Here is a 25,681-nt window from a genome sequence, read left to right as displayed (position 1 = left end):
ACCTCCCCCCCAAACGTGGAACATAGAACTTGTTAGTCTACAAGCAGTCATACCCCACTGAAAAACTCAAGGGCCAAGTTAGTTGGTTAGGAATATGGCCAGGCAGCGAAAGCACACCCAGATTCAGTCTCAGACTTTGGATTCTTTCTTTGGTGACAAAGAAGACCAAAACATACAGCCTAAAGAAGACAACAAAGTCATAGAGCCTACAACAAAAGCCTCCAAGAAAAACATGAACTGGCCCCAGGCCATGAAAGAGCTCAAAAAGGATTTGGAAAAGCAAGTTAGAGAAGTAGAGGAAAAATTGGGAAGAGAAACGAGAAGGATGCGAGAAAACCATGAAAAACAAGTCAATGACTTGCTAAAGGAGACCCAAAAAAATACTGAAAAATACATTGAAGAAAACAACACCTTAAAAAACAGACTAACTCAAATGGCAAAAAGAGCTCCAAAAAGCCAATGAGGAGAAGAATGCCTTGAAAGGCAGAATTAGCCAAATGGAAAAGGAGGTCCAAAAGACCACTGAAGAAAATACTACTTTAAAAATTAGATTGGAGCAAGTGGAAGCTAGTGACTTTATGAGAAATCAAGATATTATAAAACAGAACCAAAGGAATGAAAAAATGGAAGACAATGTGAAATATCTCCTTGGAAAAACCACTGACCTGGAAAATAGATCCAGGAGAGATAATTTAAAAATTATTGGACTACCTGAAAGCCATGATCAAAAAAAGAGCCTAGATACCATCTTTCAAGAAATTATCAAGGAGAACTGCCCTGATATTCTAGAGCCACAGGGCAAAATAGAAATTGAAAGAATCTATCGATTGCCTCCTCAAATAGATCCCCAAAAGAAATCTCCTAGGAATATTGTCGCCAAATTCCAGAGCTCCCAGATCAAGAAGGAAATACTGCAAGCATCCAGAAAGAAACAATTTGAGTATTGTGGAAACCCAATCAGAATAACCTAAGATCTGGCAGCTTCTACATTAAGAGATTGAAGGGCTTGGAATATGATATTCCAGAGGTCAAAAGAGCTAGGATTAAAGCCAAGAATCACCTACCCAGCAAAACTGAGTATAATACTCCAAGGCAAAATATGGATTTTCAATAAAATAGAGCACTTTCAAGCTTCCTTGATTAAAAGGCCAGAGCTGAAAAGAAAATTTGACTTTCAAATGCAAAAATCAAGAGAAGCATGAAAAGGTAAACCAGAAAGAGAATTCATACAGGACTTACTAAAATTGAACTTTTTTGTTTACATTCCTACATGGAAAGATGATGTGTGTAATTCAGGAGACTTTTCTCAGTATTAGGGGAGTTGAAGGGAACATAGAGGGCACAGGATGAGTTGAATATGAAGGGATGATATTAAAAAAATGAAATAAATTTAACAGGTGAGAGAAGAATACATTGGGAGAGGGAGAAAGGGAGAGATAGAATGGGGTAAATAATCTCACATAAAAGTGGCAAGAAAAAGCAGTTCTGTCAGAAGGGAAGAGGGGGCAGGTGAGGGGGAATGAACAAATTTTACTTTCATCAGATTCAACTTGAGGAGGGAATAACATACACCCTTGGGTATCTTACTCCACAGGAAAGTAAGGGGAAGGGGAAAAAGGTGGGGATGATAGAAGGGAGGGCAGATAGGGGGAGGAGGTAATCAAAAGCAAACACATTTGAAAAGGAACAGGGTTAAGGGAGAAAATTGAATAAAGGGGGACAGGATAGGATGGAAGGAAATATAGTTAGCCTTTCACAACATGAGCATTGTGGAAGTGTTTTGCATAATGATACATGTGTGATCTATGTTGAATTGCTTGCCTTCCTAGGGAGGGTGGGTGGGAAGGGAAGAGGGCAGAGAATTTGGAACTCAAAGTTTTAAAAGCAGATGCTTAAAAAAATTTAAAAAAATTTTTTCGCATGCAGCTGGGAAACAAGATATATAGGGAATGGGGCATAGAAATCTATCCTTTCCTACAAGAAAGTAAGAGGAAAGGGGATGGGGGGGGCGGAATGTGTGAAAGAGGGGAGGGCTGACTGGGAAACAAGGCAATCAGAATATATGCCATCTTGGAGTGGGGGGGAAGATAGAATTGGGGAGAAAATTTATAACTCAAAATCTTGTGGAAATCAATGTTGAAAACTAAAATATTAAATAAAATATATAGAGAAAAAAATCATGCTAATTTGAAATCTAGACAGGAATATACGGTTGTATCTGCTTCTCCACTAGCTTGGTTTCTCCTCTTTTACCTCTTCTTGCAGATTTGATAGATATGAAGTCTAGGATCTGCCACTTACTGATTATGTTACCTTAGGCAAGTAACTTAATTTCTCTTAGTCTCAATTCTCCTCAACAGAGTAGGTAACTTACCTCTAAGGTCTATTCTAGATCTAACAGTCTATAATTCAAAGTGGTACCTCAAAGTTTTAGACCCATCTGGCATGTTTTGTTCACTAGTAGCTTCTCCCCTACCTCTAATTTGTGCTCAGAGTATCTAGATGAGTGTTACCAGGTTATGGAAAGTCCTTGAAATCATGCCATACAGTTCCATAACAAGTGTGTGTGTGTGGTGGGGGCAGGGGGCAGGGACCCTGGGCAGAGGCCATGAAGCCAGCCAAAGAAGGAAAGTAGGATGGGGCCAGACCAGGTATGACCCTATATGACATATGGGAAGAGTTTAGCATCTTACCTCAAGGCATGCCAGCCTTCATTGTGCCTCAGGTCACTGTTCTAAAAGTCTCTCCTGGTAGAATAGTCACACTAAAGCAGAGGCAGCCCATTTGTTTCCTCAGTGCACATCCTGCCCTTCCCAAGCCCCACCCTAAAGCCCAGTCAAAAACCTTCAATTCTCCAAGTTCTCTGAGGAGATGGATATCAGAGGGAGGAAAAATATCTCTTTCTAGACCCTGGGATGCAGTAAGAGCATGTGGCAGGAAAGGTGGTCCACTGGTCGTTGGAGACAGACCCAGGTAATGGACATGGTGGTGGGGCCAAGTGAGGGGACAAGAATAGAAGATATGGATGCAGGGCAATTGGTACAGTAGTGGTGTGGGGCCAGTAGCAGCTGGGAGGATGGATCCCTCTGCGTCTTCACAAGTCCTTACTGCCTCCTTTCTCTTCCTGCTCTCCTTTCCAGTACTCAAACTCCTTTGACCCTGCACCCAGGTCGTAACCCTCCTCTTACTGAGGTCTCTTGGTAAACAGTTGGTAAAGAAGCATTAGAAATTTCTGGAAATGTTTCCCTCACTCTACTTGCCTTGTGTTGGCCCTTCCTCAGGCCATGTACAGGCTGGCCTTATTCTTGGCTGTGGCTCTCTAAACAACAAGAGATGACACCAGTGAGGGATAAGGAAAAGAGAGGGTCTTTTTCTACACTGGTCATGGTAAGCACACCCACACGATGGCTAGTGCCAGGGGGCATAACCTAGTTAGCTGTGGGGTCAAACAATGCCCAGTGCAGAGTTACAATGTCTAATTAACGACCTTGTACAAAAACTGCTTTATTTACCGATGAGGATCACCTAACAACCTCCTACTCAACTACCTCTGTGGTGGTTGCTGTTCAGTCATTCAGTTGTGTCCAACTCTTCATGACCCAATAGAAACTAAGGCAGTTAAGAGTCTTTATAATAATAATTGCTTTCCCTCACAAAGGCCTATCTCACAAGTTATATAGACTTTGAGAAGAATCTTGAGGTGAATTACCTGTGTTAAACCTGAAAATTTGGTTGAAGGAAACAACAGAGCTATGTGATAGAAAAATCCATGTTGTTTATTATTTTCCCTTAAAGCATAGCTAGGCTAGCTTACTTGTACGTACAAGGAGTCAGAGCATAGGCTCTGGCTATCTGAACAAAGGAATGAGAAAACTTATATACGCTATTTTAGCTGACCTAGCAAGTCTGTATTACCTCATTTTTTGTGACCCCCATGTATGTTTAACCATGATACAACAAGAGGATTTTTCTTAATTGAATAGAGTTGTAAAGGATGTTGACAAAAGTCAGTTGAAACTACAGCCCAGAGTCTCTGTGTCTCATTACATTCCATAACATAGTATATATCTGTAGAATATTAAACAAGGTAATCTCTCTTGGGGTTAGGGTAATGTCCTTAATGATCTGGCCTTGTTGACAGAGGTAAGGGTATTGCCTGAGCAAACTTTTAGAGAGAACAAAGAAGTCCAGGTCCTGGATCTTTATCCAGTTACTCATTAATTCAGGCTCTGGGTCTAGTTGAAATTAGAAATGATATAAAATAGTATGATATTTTCCACATTTCCTCCTTTTGGTCAAAGGCAAACTGAAAGTTTCGCCTGAAGACCAATTAAGGTATGGAAAAACCTCTATTATTCTTCTTTTCTTTCTGTGTTTGGACATCTCCAGAGATGGACAGTAATTGTAAACTAATTGTAAACAAGCAGAGGGAGCAAGTTGCAAGGAGCAATAAGCCAAAGACACCAAAAGTACAGGTAAACAGTCTTGGGAATGCAAGGGACTCAGAAAGGGAGTTGTCCTTTGTACAGGTTCTGGTCCAGAGTCTCAGGAGGGGCTGCCTGCATCTGATGCTGTCCCCTTCAGGCTCTTTGAAACAGGAGGACAAGGTCTCCTATAGGCTCAGATGTCCACTCCTCACACGGGGCTCCCAGAACGCATGTGATTTGATGATTGAGAGAAAAAAAAAACACAACATAGGTCCCAGCCACGTAGGGCTAAGTTCAAACAGTGCAATAAATGGTTCAGTATCCCAGCCACACAGGGCTGAGTTTAAATAATTACAATAAAGTTTTTCTCATAATTCACAAAACTGCACAATTATATTAAGTACAGGCCAAACCACTTAACAATAGAGGGGGAAATTTGCATGTCACATGTTTTACATTTACACATTAGATAGCCAAGAAAACTTAAACATGACCCATACAAAGTAATGCAATCATTATTAACAATGTTGACTAACATTAAATTCCTTGTATCCCAGTACATATACCATCATAAACTTTTAGTCATGCCATGTCTCTTTGATGGAATTTACAAAATAATCCACAAACCATTCTTAACAAAGCTTAAAATGTTTCCAATTTAATTCCAGCAATTAATTGCACAATTTTTATGCAAAGTAACTTTAAATCCCAGTTACATATTTCCAATGTCATTTAAAGCAACAAATTTCTTTTTTTTTTAGATGCCTGATTGTAGTTATCTGGTTCCTAGATAGTAAAAGAGAATTCTGCTTCTCTGGTTCAGATCTAGAAATTCTCAAACAATTCTGACTTAATATAACTTAGTACAATCACTTAAATTTGGCTCTCCTTTTTTTAACTTCAGAGTACTTCAGTTTATATATCATCTACTGTTTCTAACCTTACCTAAATTTTGTACCTGGTATAAGAGTCCTTTAAAATATAAAGGTCCAACCATAAATTGAATTCATCTTCCTTTTAAAATCATCAGACAGATACCTTAATAAAGGAGATACAATTTCACTTGTAACAATATCTTATACAATTTCCTTGTGCAAAAATCCAAATTTAAGATCTTATTACCAAAACACACTTATTAGCTTGAATTTCCCTGATAAATTTTGGAGCCGGTCATACACATCTGTATATAATTCTTAGAGGAATCAATCTGATCCTATTGCCTTTTCTCAAAATTTGCTATCCTATTTAATTAGACATTTATCACATTACATCTTTGTCTTATTACTCTGTCTAATCATTTCCTCCTTTTGGAGGATGTTATCTCTATACTCCTTCTAATCTTTATTTGGTCATGAACATAGGTTAAAATTGTAAGCTATTCATTCCTGCATCCCGTTATAATAACTCAGAGATATTCCAATATTCATCTATTACCTAATAGATATAGCATTGTGCTTACAAAACTTCCTGATAATATAAATTTGCTATGAAGAAAAGAGGGACAATTTCATATATCTTAACAGAAGGAAAGAACTTCCTTAGCTCTGTTTGATTCCAGGCATGAGTCATATCTGTTAGCCAATCATATAGCCATTAGATGCTGAAAGCAGGGCTTAGGAGTAATCAGGTGGGGATTTTCCTTTTCAGAAAGGAAATAGCAGAATTGGGAAATAGAGTCAGGAAGATCCTACCTAGGTTGTGTCGTCTTCAAGACTTTTTCCCAGGCATAGAAAAATTCTCAGTCTGTAATGCCTGCCATTCCACTACTGGCTTCATGTGACTTATACCTGTAATCAGAGCTTAAAACAGTATTAAATTGTAGTCCCATAAAATCTTAAATAGCAAATAAATATCCTTCAGATAGGACTGTCCCAAATTTCATTGAGCTAATAATTATCAAATCAAGCTACATAACTTTTCTGTCTTCTAAAATACTTTCTCACACTCTCAACTTACTTAAACCATTTGAAACTAGTATTCCTTGGGACAGGGGAGGCTTATCTAACTCCAATTTGTCCCCAGACTTTCTAATCTACCTTTTGTATTTCCAATCAAACCTTTATTTACCTTTCCAAATCTTTCAAACCCATTATTCAGTCTTTCTTTATGTTTCAACCATAAGACAAGATAGCTCATAAATTAATACTTTTTACTGACATAACTGTCTGTACTGGAATCAATTCCAGCTTAAACAAAGCAAAGAGGTTAATGACCAACCTCATAGGTTGAGGGAAGGGACACCTCAAGAATCAAATCTTATACACATTGATAAGCTCTAACTTTTGCTTAAAATCACAAACACATTTTCCAAAATATTTCTAGAATTATTTCCCTTTCTTAAAAACAGTTTAAAATTTTTTATCCTGATGTTAAAAGGAATGCTCACTAAACTTTCCTGAAGACAATTATTTTGAAGGTTTTAAAATGATAGACATCTCCTTCTTTTTCCTTACAGCAAATTAACCCTTAAATGCTGGAATTCATTAACTAAGTTGGTGCCAAATGTCCTCATTCTCAAATATTGCCCAGAATTCCTAGATATTACAAAGTTCCTTAGTCAAAAACATGTTGTAATGTGGAGGACACTTAGTTTCTATAAATTACATACCCAATTAATTAGCCTTATCACAATAATAAGGTTTACCAGGACTTTAAAAACTTTCCAGAGTAATTCCTCTACACTGAAAACCACACAAGATTGATAAGAATTCATGACTAGATGGTTTCAAAAGTTCTTGTTTCAGTTAATAACCTCAATTTCTTAATTAACTACAATTCTTAATCTAACAACATCCAGATTATAAGAGGAATTATTTTAATCACTAGTGGTAACATTTTAATTTCTAAGGCCCAATACTCTAAGCATTGTAAAAGATTACCACAGTTTTCAATATTGCTGATACATCTGTTTGTCAAACTACACAATTTAGAAATTTAACAATGCCCTAAACATAATTATGCATTTTAAAACTTGAAACAACCCATTTATCAGTTAGGTGAACATATTTCTAAATCTCCTTGCACAGAGAATCTTTCATCTCATAACTTTAAATCACCAGATATATTCTCATAATAGAAAACTTTTTCACACAGAAAGTCTGTTCTCATGGTTAAATATCAGTATTATTAATTATTTACTTGTTATAACCATATATAACAGTTCCAAATTTTATCACATCCCTTTGAAAACCCAATTCACATATTTCAAAATCAGATTAAAATTGCTATAATATCATTTCTTACCACACAATGGTCTTCTCAAATTTCACAATCTAAGAGAATTTTTGGGAACACAATGCAATTTTAGAAATACAGAAACAATAATTTTCAGATGACATCTATTGCATTTCCAGATTTCCACATATAGAAATTATTCAGCTTATTACTTTCTGTATTTAAAAACCACTTCAAAAGTTAACAATTACATTAAATCAGAGAGATAATAATGTTGTATCTAACATATACCAGACTTTATGTTAAGCATTTTACAATCGTTATCATTTTGATCCCATAACAACCATCATTATTACTTTCCCTTTACAAATCAGGAAACAGGTCAAACAGAGATTAAAATACAGTTTTGCAATTGGAACACAGAAGTATGAAGTTACCTAGAGCAGAAGCTAGTATCCCAGTGGTGACAATTCTGGGAGGCAGAAAATCCAAATCCATCTACCTTTCCCTTCCCTCACAATTGCAGAAGTTACTGAGCCTAGGGCAGTTTTGCAGCTGCTGAGGACAGTGGGCAGAATGCATAGGACCTGGGTGACAATTCCAAGCTTTGCCAAAAAGGATGGGCTACAAAGGTACCCGGGGCACAGGACTGTCAGAATACTGTCAGTCTGTGAATTTCTGTCCTTCTCCTCCCTTTGCCAGGTGGGGAAGGGTGATTTAAGTTTTCCCTACAGTTCTCCTGCATTCTCTTCTAATCTGATTCGGGAAGAGAGGAGTTTGTTTAGCTGCTTTGACTTTTACTGCAGCTCTGGCTCAGTCCGAGACAGGACAATGGTGAAAGATCTCAATGATTGCAACTCAAGTAAACTTCACCTAAGCGATCAGCATTGGGAGGGTGTTTTAGCACCAGTGAGAGTTCCTGGAGTGATCTATAGGCTCAGGAGTTCTCTCCCAAAATTCCAACTAATCAGTTTCCAAACTTTTTAATGATTAAATCCCAGAATCTGCTAAAATGGTTCAGCTCTATTTTTTTTTTCAAGTTCGGTTGGCCAGACCAAACATTGAAAAAGAAAAGAAGAGTCTCTGTTTCCCTAACTGCAGCCTTAGAATTCTCTGGCTACCTGCGTTTCAGATTTTACATGGTATAGACATTTCACAGTACAGGCTCTCACACAGACAGTTAACAGACAATTAAAAAAACAAATACAGAACAAATACAGACTGAGCTCAGAGTTTAAACAACAGAGAATTAGAAGCTTTCATGAGTTAGCTATTAGCACCCCTACGGTCTTTGGGGAAGCCTTGGTGTTCCTGATTTTTCTGACTCTCCATATCCTATCCCTTAGGAAGGGGGAAAGGGGAGATGGAAGAGGACTAGGTAAGGGAAGACTAGGAGTAAGGATAAAATGCATTTATCCTCCCCATAATCAGAGCCTATAAGGGAAGAAAGCAGGAATAGGGCAGAAGGCAAAAACAGAGCCCTTAAGGGAAGGGGGAAAGGGGGGGGGAGGGAGGAGAGAGAGGAGACAACGGTAGCAGAACAGAGTTACCTCCCTCCAGATCAGAGCCTTTCCTGGGAGGCAGAGGGGGAGGGAAAAAGCACAGCAAAGTGCAGTTTTTCTCCCCTGAATCCGGGCCTCTAAGGGAAGGAAGGGAGGGAGTGGAGGAACGGTTGGACTTCTAATTCTAGTTTTTGACTGATCCATAGTTAATTTTCTAGATCAATCAGTGTTTCCAGGGGATCTATGTGCGTTTGCCTGCAGATCTGATCCCTGCCCCCAGAGCTAGCTTAAAGGGAATTTTCAGACTTCAACCAATTTTGTGGGAGTTCTTTTTGGAAGCTGGGAAGAGAGACAACTTACCCTCACCTTGTCAAGGCCAAAATTCCAGGAAAAATTAATCCTATGGTGCCCAAAAGTGTTGGCAAGGTTGGGCTCCATTGTCCCGTTTTCATCATTTCCATCCGAAAGTCACGGCACCGTAACTGTTAAACCTCAAAATTTGGTTGAAGGAAACAACAGAGCTAGGTGATAGAAAAATCCATGTTGTTTATTACCTGCAATGTTGATTTGAATTACAATTATAATTTTTTTCGCTTTGGCTTTGCCTTCAGAAGCCTGGGTTGTGAAATTTGTGTGTCAGGGGGAATATTCGTTAGTCTTAAAGGTATTCTGTTGGATCTGCTTCTCACTGACCGGGGTTTTCTGCCTTGTTCAGCCTTCAGTCCTTCAGTCTACTAGGATGTGTTGGCTTAGAACAAGTCCTGCTAAGAGCCAGCTGACAGCAGTTTGGTAACCTCAGCCAACAAAAGGCCTTTTGCCTAAAATTAGATCTGTCCCTTTTGACCCCTTTGTCTAGGCTGGAGATCAAAGCCTTTTGCTATAAATAACTACCTGGCTTATTAGCATTCAGCTGTAACTGAATTTGAATCTGGACAAAAGGTAACTTAAATAAGAAATTCGGTTGTTGTTTCCCTCACACTTAGCTTACCTTCCTATCTTTATTAGTCATATCTGTCAAGGTCTAAGGGTTTATTTTGGCAAGTGACAAGTTTCATTTCTCTACATTTAATTGCCTTTTCTTTGTTATTAATATGGAAACATGGTGTTATAAATTTGCCCCTAATTCCACTTTCCAGTACCCATTAGATTTTGATCATTGATAATAATTCTTTTAATTTTTTAAAATGATTTTCTAATTTCTTGTGTTAAAGATACAATTATTGTGTTAATTTTCACATAACCTAATATCATTTATATCCTAAATTGCCTTTATTAATCTTTTCTATTTTTTTTTGCATTGTGATCTGAAAATATGTAAAATGTTTACCTTCTAAAATTTATCCTGGACCTCATTCTTTAGTCTCAGATCAGCCTTTACGCTAACTAGTAGAGTGTCTTGCAAAAAAAAAAAAATCACTTCTCTCTTGGTTGTAATTTCCTCATATGTAAAATAAGAATCAGATAGACAAACTACATCGAAAGCCAAATTCTTCTCCTGCCTATGGCTCATAAGCTAAGAATGATTTTCACATTTTTAAATATACCTGTAATTCAGAGCTCTTTGTTCTAAACCTTTTGCTTTAAATATAACTACATTTAAAGCTGTAAAAGTCATTCTTAAGCTTTGCTCAGTGAATTGTTCTCTTGAGGTCCATGCCCCTTTATCCTATCAAAGATGTTGTCCTAGTAAACCTCAGCCTTGGATTGACCCCACTATCCTCTCTGCCTTTGCCATTAAACAAAGCTGGAGAAACTCATGAAACTATGCTATCTGGATCCACAACAAAGTTATGTTAGATAATCTCAACTGTGCCCTCACTGCAGTAAATTATTCCTGTTACACTTCCCTAATCAGTTCACAAGCTTACTCACTCAGCACCTTTTCCAAACTTTTTAATCCCTTCAAAATCCCCTCAAAGCTCCTCTTCCTCTACTCTCTCAGGTGAGAAACTTTGCCTCATATTTCACTGAAAAAATTGAGGCCATTTACCAAGAGCTTCCTTCTCCTCTTCCTCATCTCACATACCTTTACTATCTCCTCCTTTGCTTGCCTCATGTAAAGAAGTGGCCCTTCTCTTTGCCAAGGCAAATGCCTCTACATGCACAGGTGATCCTATACCATCTTGTCTTTTCCAGCATTTTGTCCTATAGATCATCCCCACTCTCTCACTAATCTTTGGTTTCTCCTTGTCTACCAGATGCTTCCCTATTTCCTACAATTATGCCCATGTCTCTCCTATCCTTAAAAAGCACTCACTTGATCCATCCATCCCTACTAGCTCTCACTCCATCTCTCTTCTCCCTTTTGTGACTAAACATCTTGAGAATGCTTGTCTATATTTGATGCTTTCACTTCCTTTCCTTTCATTGTCTTCTTAACTCTGTATATTGTCTGGCTCCTGAACACATCATTCAACTGAAACTCTTGTCTCCAAAGTTACCAATAATATGTTGTCAAATTTAATGATTTTTCTTAAATTTCCTCCTTCTTGACCTCTCTGCAACCTTTCATACTCTTGGATCACTTTCTCCTTGATATTCCCTTCTCTCTAGGTTTTCATGACACTCTTAGCTCTACTACATATCTGACCACTCCTTAGTCTCCTTTGCTGGATTTTTTTTTAACTTTTCACATTCATTTCTAAATTTTGAATTCCAGATTCTTTCCCTCCTTTCAGTGCCCTCCCCACCCATTGAGAAGGCAAACAATATGATACTCATTACACATGTGATTCTTTGTTGATCTCTATCCAGGTTGGGCTTGCCAACTGTGAGCATCTCCCAGGACTCATCCCCAGCCCTCTTCTCTTGTTGTGCTGAGAGCGAGTGAGACACGCCACAGAGTATAAGTTTTAAATGAAGAATTTATTAGCCGGCAGACATTCGGAGTTCAACCCAAATCAGAATGGCCCCAAGTTGGGGTGGAGTCATTTGTATACTGAAAAATCTAGGTGCAGTGGTTAATTATCTCTTGAAATTTTACATATGTTATTTTAGCAGACTTGGCAAGTCTGTGTTATTTCACATTTTATGACCATGATACAAGAAGAGGAACTTTCTGAATAGACTGTAAATACCACATATCAGATAGCTGACAAAGTGTCAACTGAAATTACAGCCCAGGATGTCTGTGTCCAATTTGCCCACATGTCCATAAAATATCAAGATAAGGTAAAGTCATATAATTCAAGATAATGTCTGGGGCTGAGGCTTTCATCCTTAATGGCCATAGACAGACCAAGGGATGCTCCAGCTGGGTTTGCTGACACAAGATTAAACATTTCTGAGCCCACTCAGGAAGCAAAGAGACTTAGCATCAGGCTTTTCCTCTGGTTAATTAGTCTACATTACTTAGAACAGTCACAGGGCCCAAGGACATTTGCTGAACGCCAAAGGGCAGGAACTGAGTCTGTTTTTCTTATGCAAACTGGGGTTTTTAGTTAGGGGCTGGGGGCAGGGGTCTCCTTAGCAATAACTGATTTCTCCAGCACCACACTCTTTTCTATATACTTTTTCATTTGGTGATATCAGCTCCTATGGATTCAATTACCATCTTTATGCTGATGATTCTTTAATCTGCTTATCTAGTCCTGACCTCTAGAATCTCATCTCCAGTTGCCTACTGGGGATCTCAAATAGGATACCCTATAGATACCTTAAACTTAATATGTCCAAAACTAAACTCATTATCTTTTCCCCCAAACCAAGAATAACTGAACTGCAAAGCTGAGTATAATTCTGTGGGGGGGGGGGGGGAATAGATCTTTAATAGCGGACTCTGAAGCATTTCTGATGAAAAGATCAGCCACGAGTAGGAACTTTGAAATACAAACACAAGGTTCCAGAGAAACTTGGAAAAGCAATTGTATTTGAGCAATCAAAATGCTACATGCTCAGGCAGCACTGACATTCTTACAGGAAAAGAAACGAGCATCCATTCAGAGCCTTATTGTATTCAGAGGTTATTGAGGGAATTAAACAAATTGTTAAAAGAGGCCCTGGGGTGTCGATTGTTTGCCTGCTCCGGTGTTTTAAGAATGTCAAGATAAGGGAGGGTAAGAGGACCAGGGCAGAAAAGGGCGGGTTTGGCTATTTTTTTCACAATTGGGGTGAGAGGGGGCTTGGAGGAACCTTGCACTCTTATCTGAAGTGGGCTGTCCTCTGAGGTCTGCCACGTTAGGGGGAAGGGGGAAGCGGGGAGGGGAGGAATCGTTTCCTGGGTGGGCCTCCTCACACAAGCCCGTCTCTTGGCTTCCACCCCCCTCTCCCACCCTGAACTTGGCTTGTTCACCCTTCCCATTAGAGGGGTTTCCTTTCCCTCCCTCCCTCCCTTCCCTTCCGGTCCCCCGACTTCCGCTGTGGGAGGGACCAACGCCCCTCCTTTTCCTCCCCTTTCCAGTCTCCTCAACTGTCTGTCTACTGAGGCGCACGCGCAGAGCCCGCGAGGCAGGGCGGGGCGGAGCTCCGAGGAGTCTCCTTCTCAGCGAGTCCCTCCCCTCCCCCCTCACGGTCTGGTCAGCGCAGCGGTCGGCCCGGAGCCTCGGGGGGCCTCCTCCACTGACCGAGGCTGTGGCTTTTGGGCATGGGGCCCGCGACTCCCGGCAGCTCCCTCCTGCTGCTGGGCCTGGGGACCCTCATCCTGGGGCGGTGCTGCTTGGCGCAGGACTTCGTCCTCAACCGGGAGTGGGGCTTCACCTCGTACGAAATGGTCATCCCCAGGCAGCTGGTGACTCGCGGGGGCGGTCCGGAGGTGGACGGCCGCAAATCCTACCTCCTGCGCATCGAGGGCAAGAAGAACATCATCCACCTGTGGCCCAAAAAGCTCCTGCTGTCCCGACACCTGCGCATCTTCACCTTCGCGGAAGACGGCGGCCGCGTGGAGGACCAGCCCTACATCCCAAAGGACTGCAACTTCTGGGGGTCAGTGGAGGGATCGCCGGGGTCCGAAGCAGCACTGAGCACCTGCCTGGGCGGCCTTCGAGGGATGCTGAAGATCGAGGACGGCGTGTACCAGATCGAGCCCGTCCCAGCCTCGCACAGCTTCGAGCACGTGGTCTATCGCCTGGAGGAGGATCTCATCACCAACTTCACGTGTGGCCTGACGGATCAGGAGATTGAGAGGCAGCTAAGACAGCTGAAGAGCGCGCCTGCCTCCAGGGCCCCGAAATGGACCACCTCCTACATTCACCAAAAGTACATGGAGCTGATCATCGTAGTAGATAAACTCCGGTTCCAGTTCTTGATGTCCAACGTAACCAAAGCCATCAGTGACACCATTGTCATGGCGGGTATCATGGACACATACTTCCAGGTTTTGAATGCCAGAATATACTTAAAAGCCGTTGAGGTCTGGACGGATAGCAGCAAAGTCGATACTGGTGTGAAGAAACTGATCCAAGTTCTCGGACAGTTCTCCAGTTATAGAAAAAGAGTTCTGAATCAAAACATTAAAACAGATTGGGCACACTTATACGTGCATAAATATTATCCTGACGCATTGGGATGGGCCTATGTTGGAACTGCCTGTCATAGGGATTTTGCAGTGTCAACAAGCACTTTGCCAGATAGAAACCTGGTTGCTCCTTCCACATGGTCTGCTCATGAATTGGGCCATGGTGTTGGCATGCCCCATGATAAACAAGGCTGTGTTTGTAATGGTAAAACAAACTGTATCATGGGCGCTGGCGGCAGGCATGGTTTCAGTAATTGCAGTTTTATAACCTATTTCGACCACGTGACTGTGAGAAGTGAGTGTCTAGATGATGTTCCAGGACTTCCATATAAGCTGAAGCAATGTGGAAACAAAGTAGTAGATAGGGGAGAGGAGTGTGACTGTGGTACAGTGTGGCAATGTAAAAAGGATAGGTGTTGTCAGCCTAATTGTAAATTGAAACCTGGCGCACAGTGCAACAGTGGTTTGTGCTGTACCGATTGTCATTTCAGTCCATCTGGACATGTATGTAGAGGCAAACAAAATGAATGTGACCTTGTGGAATACTGCAATGGAACTTCAAATCTATGCCCAGATGATTTTTATGTGCAAGATGGAACCCCATGCAGTAGGCAAGCCCACTGCTACCGTAAGGGATGTTCTGATCGCTTTTTGCAGTGCAAAGAAATTTTTGGATCTGGCGCCAGGAACGCTCCCTTTGTATGCTATTTAGAAGTGAATGGAAAGACTGATCGATTTGGTAACTGTGGCTTGATGGGGCGAGGCTATAGAAGATGTAGAATGAGAGATATATTGTGTGGAAGATTGCAATGTGTCAATGTGAAGAATGTCCCCGAAATGCCTGATCATACAACAGTCATTTTTACTCAAGTGAAGAAGTTTAATATGCGGTGCTGGGGGACAGACTATCATTCTTCAATGCTTGCAATGGAGTTACCTGATGAGGGAACTGTGAGAGATGGCACTGCCTGTGGTACAAATTTGATATGTCTTAACCACGTTTGTCGCAATATTTCAGTCCTCAATTATGACTGTAAGCCAGAGAAGTGCAACAAACGAGGTGTTTGCAACAATTTGAAACATTGCCACTGTAACTATGGATGGACCCCTCCCTTTTGTGAGACTCCTGGTTATGGAGGAAGCATTGATAGTGGACCTGCAGGAAAAGTGGAAGTAGTTCCCAAGCCAGTTAAAGTTGTGCCTATTATGTTTATTCGACTTGTTTTACTAGGTATCACATTGTTTCTGGTAATCTTGAAAGAAGTGATAGGAAAATTCCTTAAACGAAAGGCGAAAGTAGTAGTTCATTTAGCAAAAAAACCTCTGCCAAAGAACAAAGGGAAAAAAAGGAAAAAATTCCAAGAAAAACATCCCCAGCCTCCTAAATGAGGTTATTCTTAAATTAGCTTTTATAAAAAAAAAAAAACCCTTCATTTGAATATCCTCCATGGAAGGCAAGGTTGTGGTTTGTCAACTTGGATTTTTCCTCGGGTTCTGGTTATCAAATAAAAACTGACTTCATATTTGAAACAACCAAGGCTATTAATTATATTTTTGGAGCATTCACTTGGCCCTAGAGTTCATATTGAAGATTTTTGGGATTGAATTTGTTCTTGGGATGCTTACCTGACCCTCTAAAACTGATAGGTCAGAAGCTCCTGGGCTTCAGCTTTAGGTGTTACTTTTCCAACCTGGCTCACAACACATCCCTCAAACCTGGCAGTTATGTTTGATTTTGTGAGAATCCTATCTGTGACTACTCTGAACAAAAAGAAGTGTTCACTATTCCTTATTTTTATCACCTGCTTCCTTTCCTACATGAAACAGAAACAGAAAAAAAGATTATAGACAACAGACAGCTTCCAGTGTTGTGGAATCCTAACACACAGAGAAAATTACAGAACATCCACATCAATTCATAGAACATGTTTTCAACTGTTTTATTTTTCATTTTGAGATATTTTTTGAGACCTCCACCCCACTTCCTCCAATCCCCAGGGAACTATTGGTATGTGCCCACCTTTTGGTGGCTGGAAAAGATAGAAAATACAAAGTGAGCCCTGTACATAGGCATTCGGCTGTGATATCAGAACAACGCTTGGCCTTACTGCAGGCCTCCAAACTGCACCCAATTTTCAGCTAAGCATAGAAAGGTGACCTCATATAAAAAATCCTGTTATGTTCTTATGTTAGGATGATACGATAAGACTGCATCACTTGACAACAGCAACAATAACACATTTTTATAGCATTTTAAGGTTTGCAAAGTCCTTTATGTGTATTATCTCATTTGAGCCTTATGACAGCCCTGTGAGGTGGATGCTCTAGAGGGACAGTCCTAAGAGTCAGAAGGTCCTGGGTCAAGTCCTATTTATCAGATATGCTAGCATGTGCAAGTCACTTAATTTTCACAGTGCCCCAGGCAATGCTCCAAGACTCCAAGTTATAGACACATTGCCTGTCTGCATCAGTGGAGAGAATTTCCATGTTGGGAATTCCCTATCCAGAGGAAATCCCAGTTTTAAACCAAAAAGAAAGTGTGAGGAAACCCTGCATTGAGATAATAGCCCAGGCAGAGGCTGGGTCAGAATTCTAAAACAGGTGTTTCCAATATTGCCCTGCATCTAAGTGCAGATTATATCACAGAGGTTCCTAATTCATCAAGGATAAATCATATTTTAAAAATAAAAACTCATTCACACAGTGCTTTATGGTTAAACCTCTAAGAAAGTCTTACTTGGCTACCACATTATAGCATAGAGGAGAATCCCAGTTTCCTGAAGGCTATTTCAGACAAATTCTGCCATGTTCTACCTCCACTAGAAAATCTTTGTATATAGTCACAAAACAGGTCTATCTGCCACCCAAGGAACAGACTGGATCAGGACAGCAAGGCCCATTATGAGAAGGTTATTCCCTGGGTGAAGAAATTTCTGGATATCATAGTTCATTAAACACGAAAATACAAAACATCCTGGCCCTCTGTTGCTGCTACAGTGACAATGTTGGAGTGGCAGAAAAGAGTCACACAATACTTGAACTATTTGCACAGTTACATATTTATAAAGATTATAATATTATAAAGATTTTGCAGGGAGAAGATGCTGAGTGGGCACATTAGGGATTAGGGAATAGCCTTTTCTGTTGTTACTTCAAGTTGTTACTTCATTAGGATTCTTGATGTCTTTGACTGTGGAAAGAGTTGCAATTTTGAGGATCAGAGATAATGTCTAGTCTACCATCTTTTTGATCACATGACCCTTTTAGATCAGATTCTTTAATTTCCACAAATAAATCCACAACTCAACCATTTTTTCGCTGTATGGGAATCTTTTTTAAAAAATATTTTTATTATTTAATATTTTTATTTCTCAACATTGATTTCCACAAGATTTTGAGTTACAAATTTTCTCCCCATTTCTACCCTCCCCCCCACACTCCAAGATGGCATTTATTATGATTGCCCCATTCCCCAGTCTGCTCACCCTTCTGTCACTCCACTCCCCCCTCATCCCCTTTCCCCTTACTTTCTTGTAGGGCAAGATAGATTTCTATACCCCATTGCCCATACATCTTATCTCCCAGTTGCATGTAAAAACAACTTTTCTTTGAGCATTTGTTTTTAGAACTTTGAGTTCCAAATTCTCTCCCTTCTTCCCTCCCCACCCACCCTCCTTGAGAATGCAAGCAATTCAACATAGGTCACACATGTATCACTATGCAAAACACTTCCATACTAGTCATGTTGTGAAAGACTATATTTCCCTCCATCCTATCCTGTCCCCCTTTATTCAATTTTCTCCCTTGACCCTGTCCCTTTTCAAAAGTGTTTGCTTTTGATTACCTCCTCCCCCAATCTGCCCTCCCTTCTATCATCCACCCTGTCTTATCCCCATCCCCCTACTTTCCTAGGGTAAGATACCCAATTGAGTGTGTATGTTATTCTCTCCTTAAGTCAAATCCGATCAGAGTAAGATTCATTCATTCTCTTTCACCTGCCCCCTCTTCCCTTCCAACAGAACCGCTTTTTCTTGCCACTTTTATGTGAAATAATTTAGCCTATTCTATCTCACCCTTTCTCCTTCTCCCAACAGATTTCCCTTCATCCCTTAATTTTATTTTTTTAGATATCATCCCTTCATATTCAACTCACCTTGTGCCCTCTGTCTGTCTATATGTATATTCCCTTCAACTATACTAATATTGAGAAAGGTCTCATGAATTACAAATATCATCTTTCCATGTAGGAATGTAAACAAAACAGTTCAACTTTAGTAAGTCCCTTATGATTTCTCTTTCCTGTTTACTTTTTCATCCTTCTCTCAATTCTTGTATTTGAAAGTCAAATTCTGTATTCAGCCCTGGTCTTTTCACTGAGAAAGCTCGAAAGTCCTCTATTTTATTGAAAATCCATATTTTGCCTTGGAATATTATGCTCAGTTTTGCTGGGTAGGTGATTCTTGGTTTTAATTCTAGCTCCTTTGACCTGCAGAATATCATATTTCAAGCCCTTTGATCCCTTAATGTAGAAGCTGCTAGATCTTGTGTTATCCTGATTGGCTTTCCACAATACTCAAATTGTTTCTTTCTGGCTGCTTGCAATATTTTCTCCTTGATCTGGGAGGTCTGGAATTTGGCAACAATATTCCTAGGAGTTTCCTTTTTGGGATCTTTTTCAAGAGGCAATCAGTGGATTCTTTGAATTTCTATTTTACCCTCTGGTTCTAGAATATCAGGGCAGTTTTCCTTGATATTTTGTTGAAAGATGATGTGTAGGCTCTTTTTTTGATCATGGCTTTCAGGTAGTCCAATATTTTTAAATTATCTCTCCTGGATCTATTTTGCAGGTCAGTGATTTTTCCAATGAGATATTTCACATTTCTTCCATTTTTTCATTCTTTTGGTTCTGTTTTATAATATCTTGATATCTCATAAAGTCCCTAGCTTCCACTTGCTCCAATCTAATTTTTAAGGTGGTATTTTCTTCAGTGGTCTTTTGGACCTCCTTTTCCATTTGGCTAATTCTGCCTTTCAAGGCATTCTTCTCCTCATTGGCTTTTTGGAGCTCTTTTGCCATTTGGGTTAGTCTATTTTTAAGGTGTTATTTTCTTCAGTATTTTTGCGTCTCCTTTAGCAAGTCCTTGCCTTGTTTTTCATGATTTTCTTGCTTCACTCTTATTTCTCTTCCCAATTTTTCCTCTACTTCTCTTACTTGATTTTCCAAATCCTTTTTGATCTCTTCCATGGCCTGAGACCAATTCATATTTTTCTTGGAGGCTTTGGATGTAGGCTCTTTGACTTTGTTGACTTCTTCTGGCTGTATGTTTTGATCTTCTTTGTCACCAAAAATGATTCTATAGTCTGAGTCCTTTTATACTACCTGTTCATGTTCCCAGCCAACTACTTGACCCTTGAGCTTTTTGTCAGGGTATGACTGCTTTTACAGTAGAGAGTACTTTGTCCCAAGCTTTAGAGTCCTTGCACTGCTGTTTTCAGAGCTACTTCTATTCCACAGTCACCACAAGCTCTGCCACGCCAGTGCTTCTCCTCCTCCAAGAACCTCCAACCAAGACGGCAACCCAGATCCAAGCAGGGCAAAGCAAGAGAGCTCTGCCTCTGCAACAACAAAACAATCCCTGCCCTCATGCTCCGATCTGCCGCTTGATTCCTCCCACCGTGTGGGCCAGGAACTCCAGATGTAGCTGATGGTGGAGCTCTGAAAGCAGTTGCAGGAGCTTCCTGCTGCTGCCACTGTACCACCTTCACTGCCCCCAGGGCTGGGGCCAGACCACACACTTCTCTCACCCAGATCCAGCAGTTTTCCCACTAACCTGCTATGTTGTCTTTGACGTTTGTGGGTTGAGAATTCTGGTAACTGCCACCGCTCAGTGATTCATGGCCCTCAGGCCTGCTCCACCCAACTCCCTGTCTGGTTGGTCATGGTATGACCTACTCCCAGCATGGTTCGATAGACCCTTCCCAGTGACCATCCAGGCTGTGGACTTGTTTACCTCTGTTATTTCGTGGGTTCTGTAGTTCTAGAATTTGTTCAGAGCCATTTTCACAGGTGTTTGGAGGGATTTGGGGGAGAGCTTAAGCAAGTCCCTGCTTTCCAGCCACCATCTTGGCTCTGCCCCACCTCAACCATTTTTTGATGCTTCATTATTAACATTCTTGTCTGAATTCAAGTAGGATATTGGCCTGTGAAAAGCCCTTTAATTCTACCCTTAGATATTAGCCAACTCAGAGACTCCATATGGAGGTTAACCACTTCTGGTTACCATCATCATCGCCACCACTGTTGTACATTGCAGCAATGGTCATTACATGGCCACACAGTAATCTGCTCACTCGCCAAACAGTGCTGACATTCCTACTGATTGACTGAACCAATTTCTATTGAACTACCAATCTTCTGAATGTCTCAGGCAACATATTCAGGTCCACTGGTGTGAATTCCCTGTCCAGAGTTTGTGGATTGCTCAGGTTGGCGACTGCCATCTCCAGAGTCTATTACTCAGAGGTTTTCCTAAGGTGAGGACAGACTTGAATGACTTCCTTGAGTAGAGAGTGTTTAGCCATACAAAGTTTCTTCTTCCTCTCACTGGTTCTTTTCTTAGCTACTATCTAGCTTTGACAGCCTGTTTCCACCTAGTGAATAAACTTTTCTTGGAGCCTGCTTGTCTGATATTTTATCACTGTTACCCTCCACCCATATGCTATCTTGATTTGTCCTTTAATGTTTTTCTAGCCTTATTCCCTTTCTAGAAAATGTGAGCCTTTGATTCTTTACAATTTCTTGCCAAAAATGAGTTTGGTTTCTGCTGCCTTCCATGTTTTTCTGACCTTCTGCATCAGGCATACGTCTTTGATTATATTCTCTGCTTGTCTCTATCTTCCTTTTTAAATTTATAGTAATTACTGATAATACTTCTGGCAGTTCTTTCTCACCCCTGCCCAACCCCTACTCTGATCTGGTAGGTCTTTATCTTTAATTTGTCCACTTTTTCCATTGTGAAAAGAGAATTTTGTTGAAAGTGTCTATCTGGCAGTGCCTTTCACAGTGCTATAACATTTGATGAGCACTTAAAAATAATTTGTTGAACTGAATGACACCAAATCTTGGCTCTTATCTCTGGACTGACTGGTTTCTCATAAAAGGATATGTTTATGGAAATGACTTGAATTTCCAGAACTTAGCCAGCACCAAGTCTTTAGGCATGAGTGACTTCCTTACTTGTTAGATTTCTCTGTTGGATAGTGAAAAGAAGGTGGAGAACAAATAATTCATGTTTGCTTCAGGCTTCTCCTAGTACTTACTTTGCCCTTCGTCTACTAAACACTGTTACAGATTTGATCTACACAACAATTCAATTACAATAGGAATGGTAATACATTTGAGAAATTTTTAAAAATCACCCTACAAACACAAGGCATTGTCACCTAAGTCTCGGGAAAGTGGGAAAAGAGATATGAAGTGATGGGATGTATATATGTATGTATATGTATATATACACATATACATACATATACATACATACACATATACATATAAATTTCATTCATATTTGAGTTTTGTAAGTATGTACTGTCTTGGTCCTTGTTATATTTCCCCACAAACTTATCCCTCTTCTGAACTTTGCTATTTCTATCAAGGGCACCAGAATCCTTTTAGTCACCCAAGGTTCATAAGCTTAGTGTCATTTTTGAGTTTCTCACTCTCACCCCACATTAGCTAAGCAGTGTCAACTCTCATCATTTCACCTTCCACCACTCTTCATCCTTCTCCTTCTCCCTACTCACACAGCCACCCCTGAGTTCAGGACCTCATCACCTCTTGCTTAGAATATGCCAACAGCTTCCTAATTGGTCTCTCTATCTTGTAAAGTCTATCTCCTCTCTGAGTCATCCTTCACAGAGATGCCAAACTGATTTTCCAATTGAGCAAATCTGACCCTTCTATTCCCTTACTTAGTGAACTCCAGTAACTTCCCAAGAGCCTCAAGATTGGAAGACTACACTCCGGTCCCAAAGTGTCTTTTCAGCCTTATTGAAAGAAAAAGAAGGAAAAAGCATTTATTAAGGGCTTATCATGTGCTAAGCATTGTGTTAAGTGCTAGGAGGAAAGTGAGACAGTCTCTTCTCTCAATGTGCTGTCCTTAACTGGGGGAGACAATAGATGTAAAAGAATTCACCTGCAGGATGGAGTTGCAAATGGCAAGGTCCAATGGTCCTTAGGGTACATTTGCAGGCCATATAGCAATGCATGGGGATCTGGATGGGACATTTGCAGGGCAAGATAATGCTCTCTCTCTCTCCCCTCCCTCTCTCTTTCCACCCCTTCCCTCTTTCCTCCTCTCTCTTCCTCCCTGTCCCTCCCCCTGTCCCTCCCTCCCTCCCTCATTCTCTGTCTCTTCATCTCTCTCCTCTCTCCCTCCCTGTCTCTTCCTCTCTTCATCCCTCTTCCTCCCTGTCTCTCCCTCCCTCTCTCCCTCTCTATCTTCCCACCATCCATCTTCCTCTCTCTCTCCCCCCATCCTCTTCTCTCTTTCTTTTTCTCTCCCCACCCTCCTCTCATTGAAAGTGAATCTCTGGGAGAACAAAACTGACTCCATTTTGTTCTATATCAGCCAACTTGATGTATATGATCCCTGTGTGAGCTGCAAGAGCAGATGCAGTAGCTAGCTTCCTCCAGTGTCTTCTCTCCTCCTTTAAGAAGGAGGATTTCAGAGTCTCTGGATTGTTGTTCTCCCTTATCTAGGTTGACAGCTAGTTCCTGTTGATTTAGTGAAACTAGCTACACTAACAAGGACACATATCTTATTTGTCTCCTGTACCTAATGATATACATTTTCCTTAACAAGCATACTCTTTTTTTCCCCTTTGTATGGCCAGCTTCATTGTAGTGAGCAGGCATCTTTTTTTTCTTTGTTTCGTATACTCTGTAAATATTGCTTGCTAAATTTTGAATGACACATTCTTCATCAATGGTTACTGACTGAATGTCGTGAAGCCTTGTCTTCTAATTCATTCTGTTTTATTGGTGTTGGCTAGTTGAATTCATAAGAAAATTCCAAGTGACTCTATCTTGCCTTCTCCCTCCTCTCCCCCTCCCTCTCCTCTTCTTTTTTCTTCTCCTCTCCTCTCCCTCCCTCTCATCTCTCTTCTCTTCTCTTCCCACCCCACCCCGCCTCTCCTTCAAGCCTCAATTCAAGTACCATTTGATGGAGTGCTTGGGTGCTTGTGCTTGGACCCCACTTCCAAGATCACATTTCTCCCTAGCCTCAAAACGTTATTCCTCACAGCTTTTTACCCAGTCCAAGGACACTATGCCTAGCAATAACTCATAAGTGAGCCCCAGTAAGACAAACTATATTTCCCTGCTAACAAGAACAAGCTGACCTCTGTAGAATTTCCCTTGTACCAGCAGAATTATCATGTATTGATTCCCACAGTTATCATATACAATCCAGAGGTCAAGCTATAGACATCAACTCTCAAAGCTATATTGCAACAGACATAATAGATCAAAAATACAACCCCTGAGAACACCCACACCCACACTCCAGTTTCCAGCAGTAAATGATGACTGTGACCAAGGTTGTAAATTATCACCCAATTAGCATATCTACCAGACAATCCACTACTTTTCCCATATAAGCTTTAGCGTCATTCCTGTTAAGTTGCGAAGTTTCTTAAGGAGCTCTGCCCACTACATCGGTGTTACAATAAACTTTTGCCAACTTGACTTAAAGAATGCTTGAGTGAATTCATTCCAGACAACCCTTTCCCATACTTTGTCGCTGAACTTCTCAAACTGCATCATCATTCTTTGCATAAGACCTTTTCTGATTTCTCTGCCCCTTTCATCCTCCAAGATGCTAGCACCTTCCTCCTTAAATCACCTTATCAACTTATATTTACACATGGTCTCCCCCAGCTAGACAGTTATCTTCATGAAGGGATGGACTGTTTTCATTTTAGTCTTTGTATTCCCAGCATCCTGCATATCCTCTGGCCCATAGTAGGTGATTAAGAAATGCTTTTTGGTGGATTTACCGTTTGTCTTTTGCTATTCATACGTATTACTAATAATCATTTTAACAATAATGCTATGATCTGGTGGATCTGAGTTATGGAATCAAAATCTCAGTGTTAAAAAAAGAACCTCAGAGGCCACTGAGTCCAACTCACCCCTGAACAAAAATCCCCTCTATAACATATCCAACGAGCGGTTAACAAAACCCTTTTATAAAAGACCATCTCGGATATAGAGCTTATCACTTACCACAAAAGCCAGTTTCAATTTTGGACAACTCTTAACAGTAAATTTTTGATGATTGCACCAAAGCTTCCCGCGGACTTCTCCCCATTTCTACTAGTTGGGACGACCTTTGTAACCAAGCTGAACAAGTCTGTCCAATGACAGCTTTCAACTGCTCGAAGGCTGCTATCATGTGCTTTAAGTTTTCTTGCAATTCAACATCCTCAGTTCTTTCACCCCATCCTCTTTAAGTGGGGTGGTCTCCAGTCTCCTCCCCACTCTTATTCTGCCTCTCCCGGAGATACGTGTTTTTTCTTTAAAAATTCTACAGTTGAAGACAATACTCCAGATCTGGCCTGAACAACAGAGGGCCCAGCTTCATGCTCTCCTCCCTTCTCCTGGACACTCTGCACCTTTCAGAGCACCTTAATGATGTATTATATATTTTTTGGACTATCACCAAGTTGACTTATACTGAGCTTTGCTCTGCTGTCCATCCTTCCATACCCCATTTCTTCCTACTTACATAGCTCATTTAAAAAAAATCCACGTATAGAATTTTGTAACTAGCCCTTTGGATCATCGAAGGTAGTGTGCCATAGTAGTTAGAAGTGGCTCCAGTCAGGAAGACCTAGACTCAAGAACTGACTCTAATAACTCTACTGGCTATGTGACCCTGGGCAAGTCACTTGGCTTTAAATTTTTGTTAAAACTAAGACTACAAGTTGAAAGTTGGTAGAGGGAGTTTTCTTATCCTACAGTTTTACTGAAATTATAGACCCAGATTCTAATGGTAAGCACCAAATCACTATTCTGTGGCCTATGGAGTAGAAAGTAACGTGAGATTGAAAATCCATCAGTC

At 40.6% G+C, this 25,681-nt stretch overlaps 1 protein-coding gene across 1 annotated transcript; it reads left to right on the top strand.

Annotated features, from left to right (window-relative positions):
• Positions 1-13,685: 13,685 nt before the first annotated feature.
• LOC118857515 (disintegrin and metalloproteinase domain-containing protein 30-like) lies at positions 13,686-15,944 on the top strand. Its single transcript, XM_036768179.1, has one exon. It carries the CDS (start codon positions 13,686-13,688, stop codon positions 15,942-15,944), a length of 2,259 nt encoding a protein of 752 aa, XP_036624074.1.
• The last annotated feature ends 9,737 nt before the right edge of the window (positions 15,945-25,681 follow it).

This window comes from Trichosurus vulpecula, chromosome 7, assembly GCF_011100635.1.
Source record: "Trichosurus vulpecula isolate mTriVul1 chromosome 7, mTriVul1.pri, whole genome shotgun sequence".
Taxonomy (NCBI): Eukaryota; Metazoa; Chordata; class Mammalia; order Diprotodontia; family Phalangeridae; genus Trichosurus; species Trichosurus vulpecula.
The sequence above is the reverse complement of the archived record's forward strand: the minus strand, read 5'-3'. Positions and strand labels throughout refer to the sequence as shown.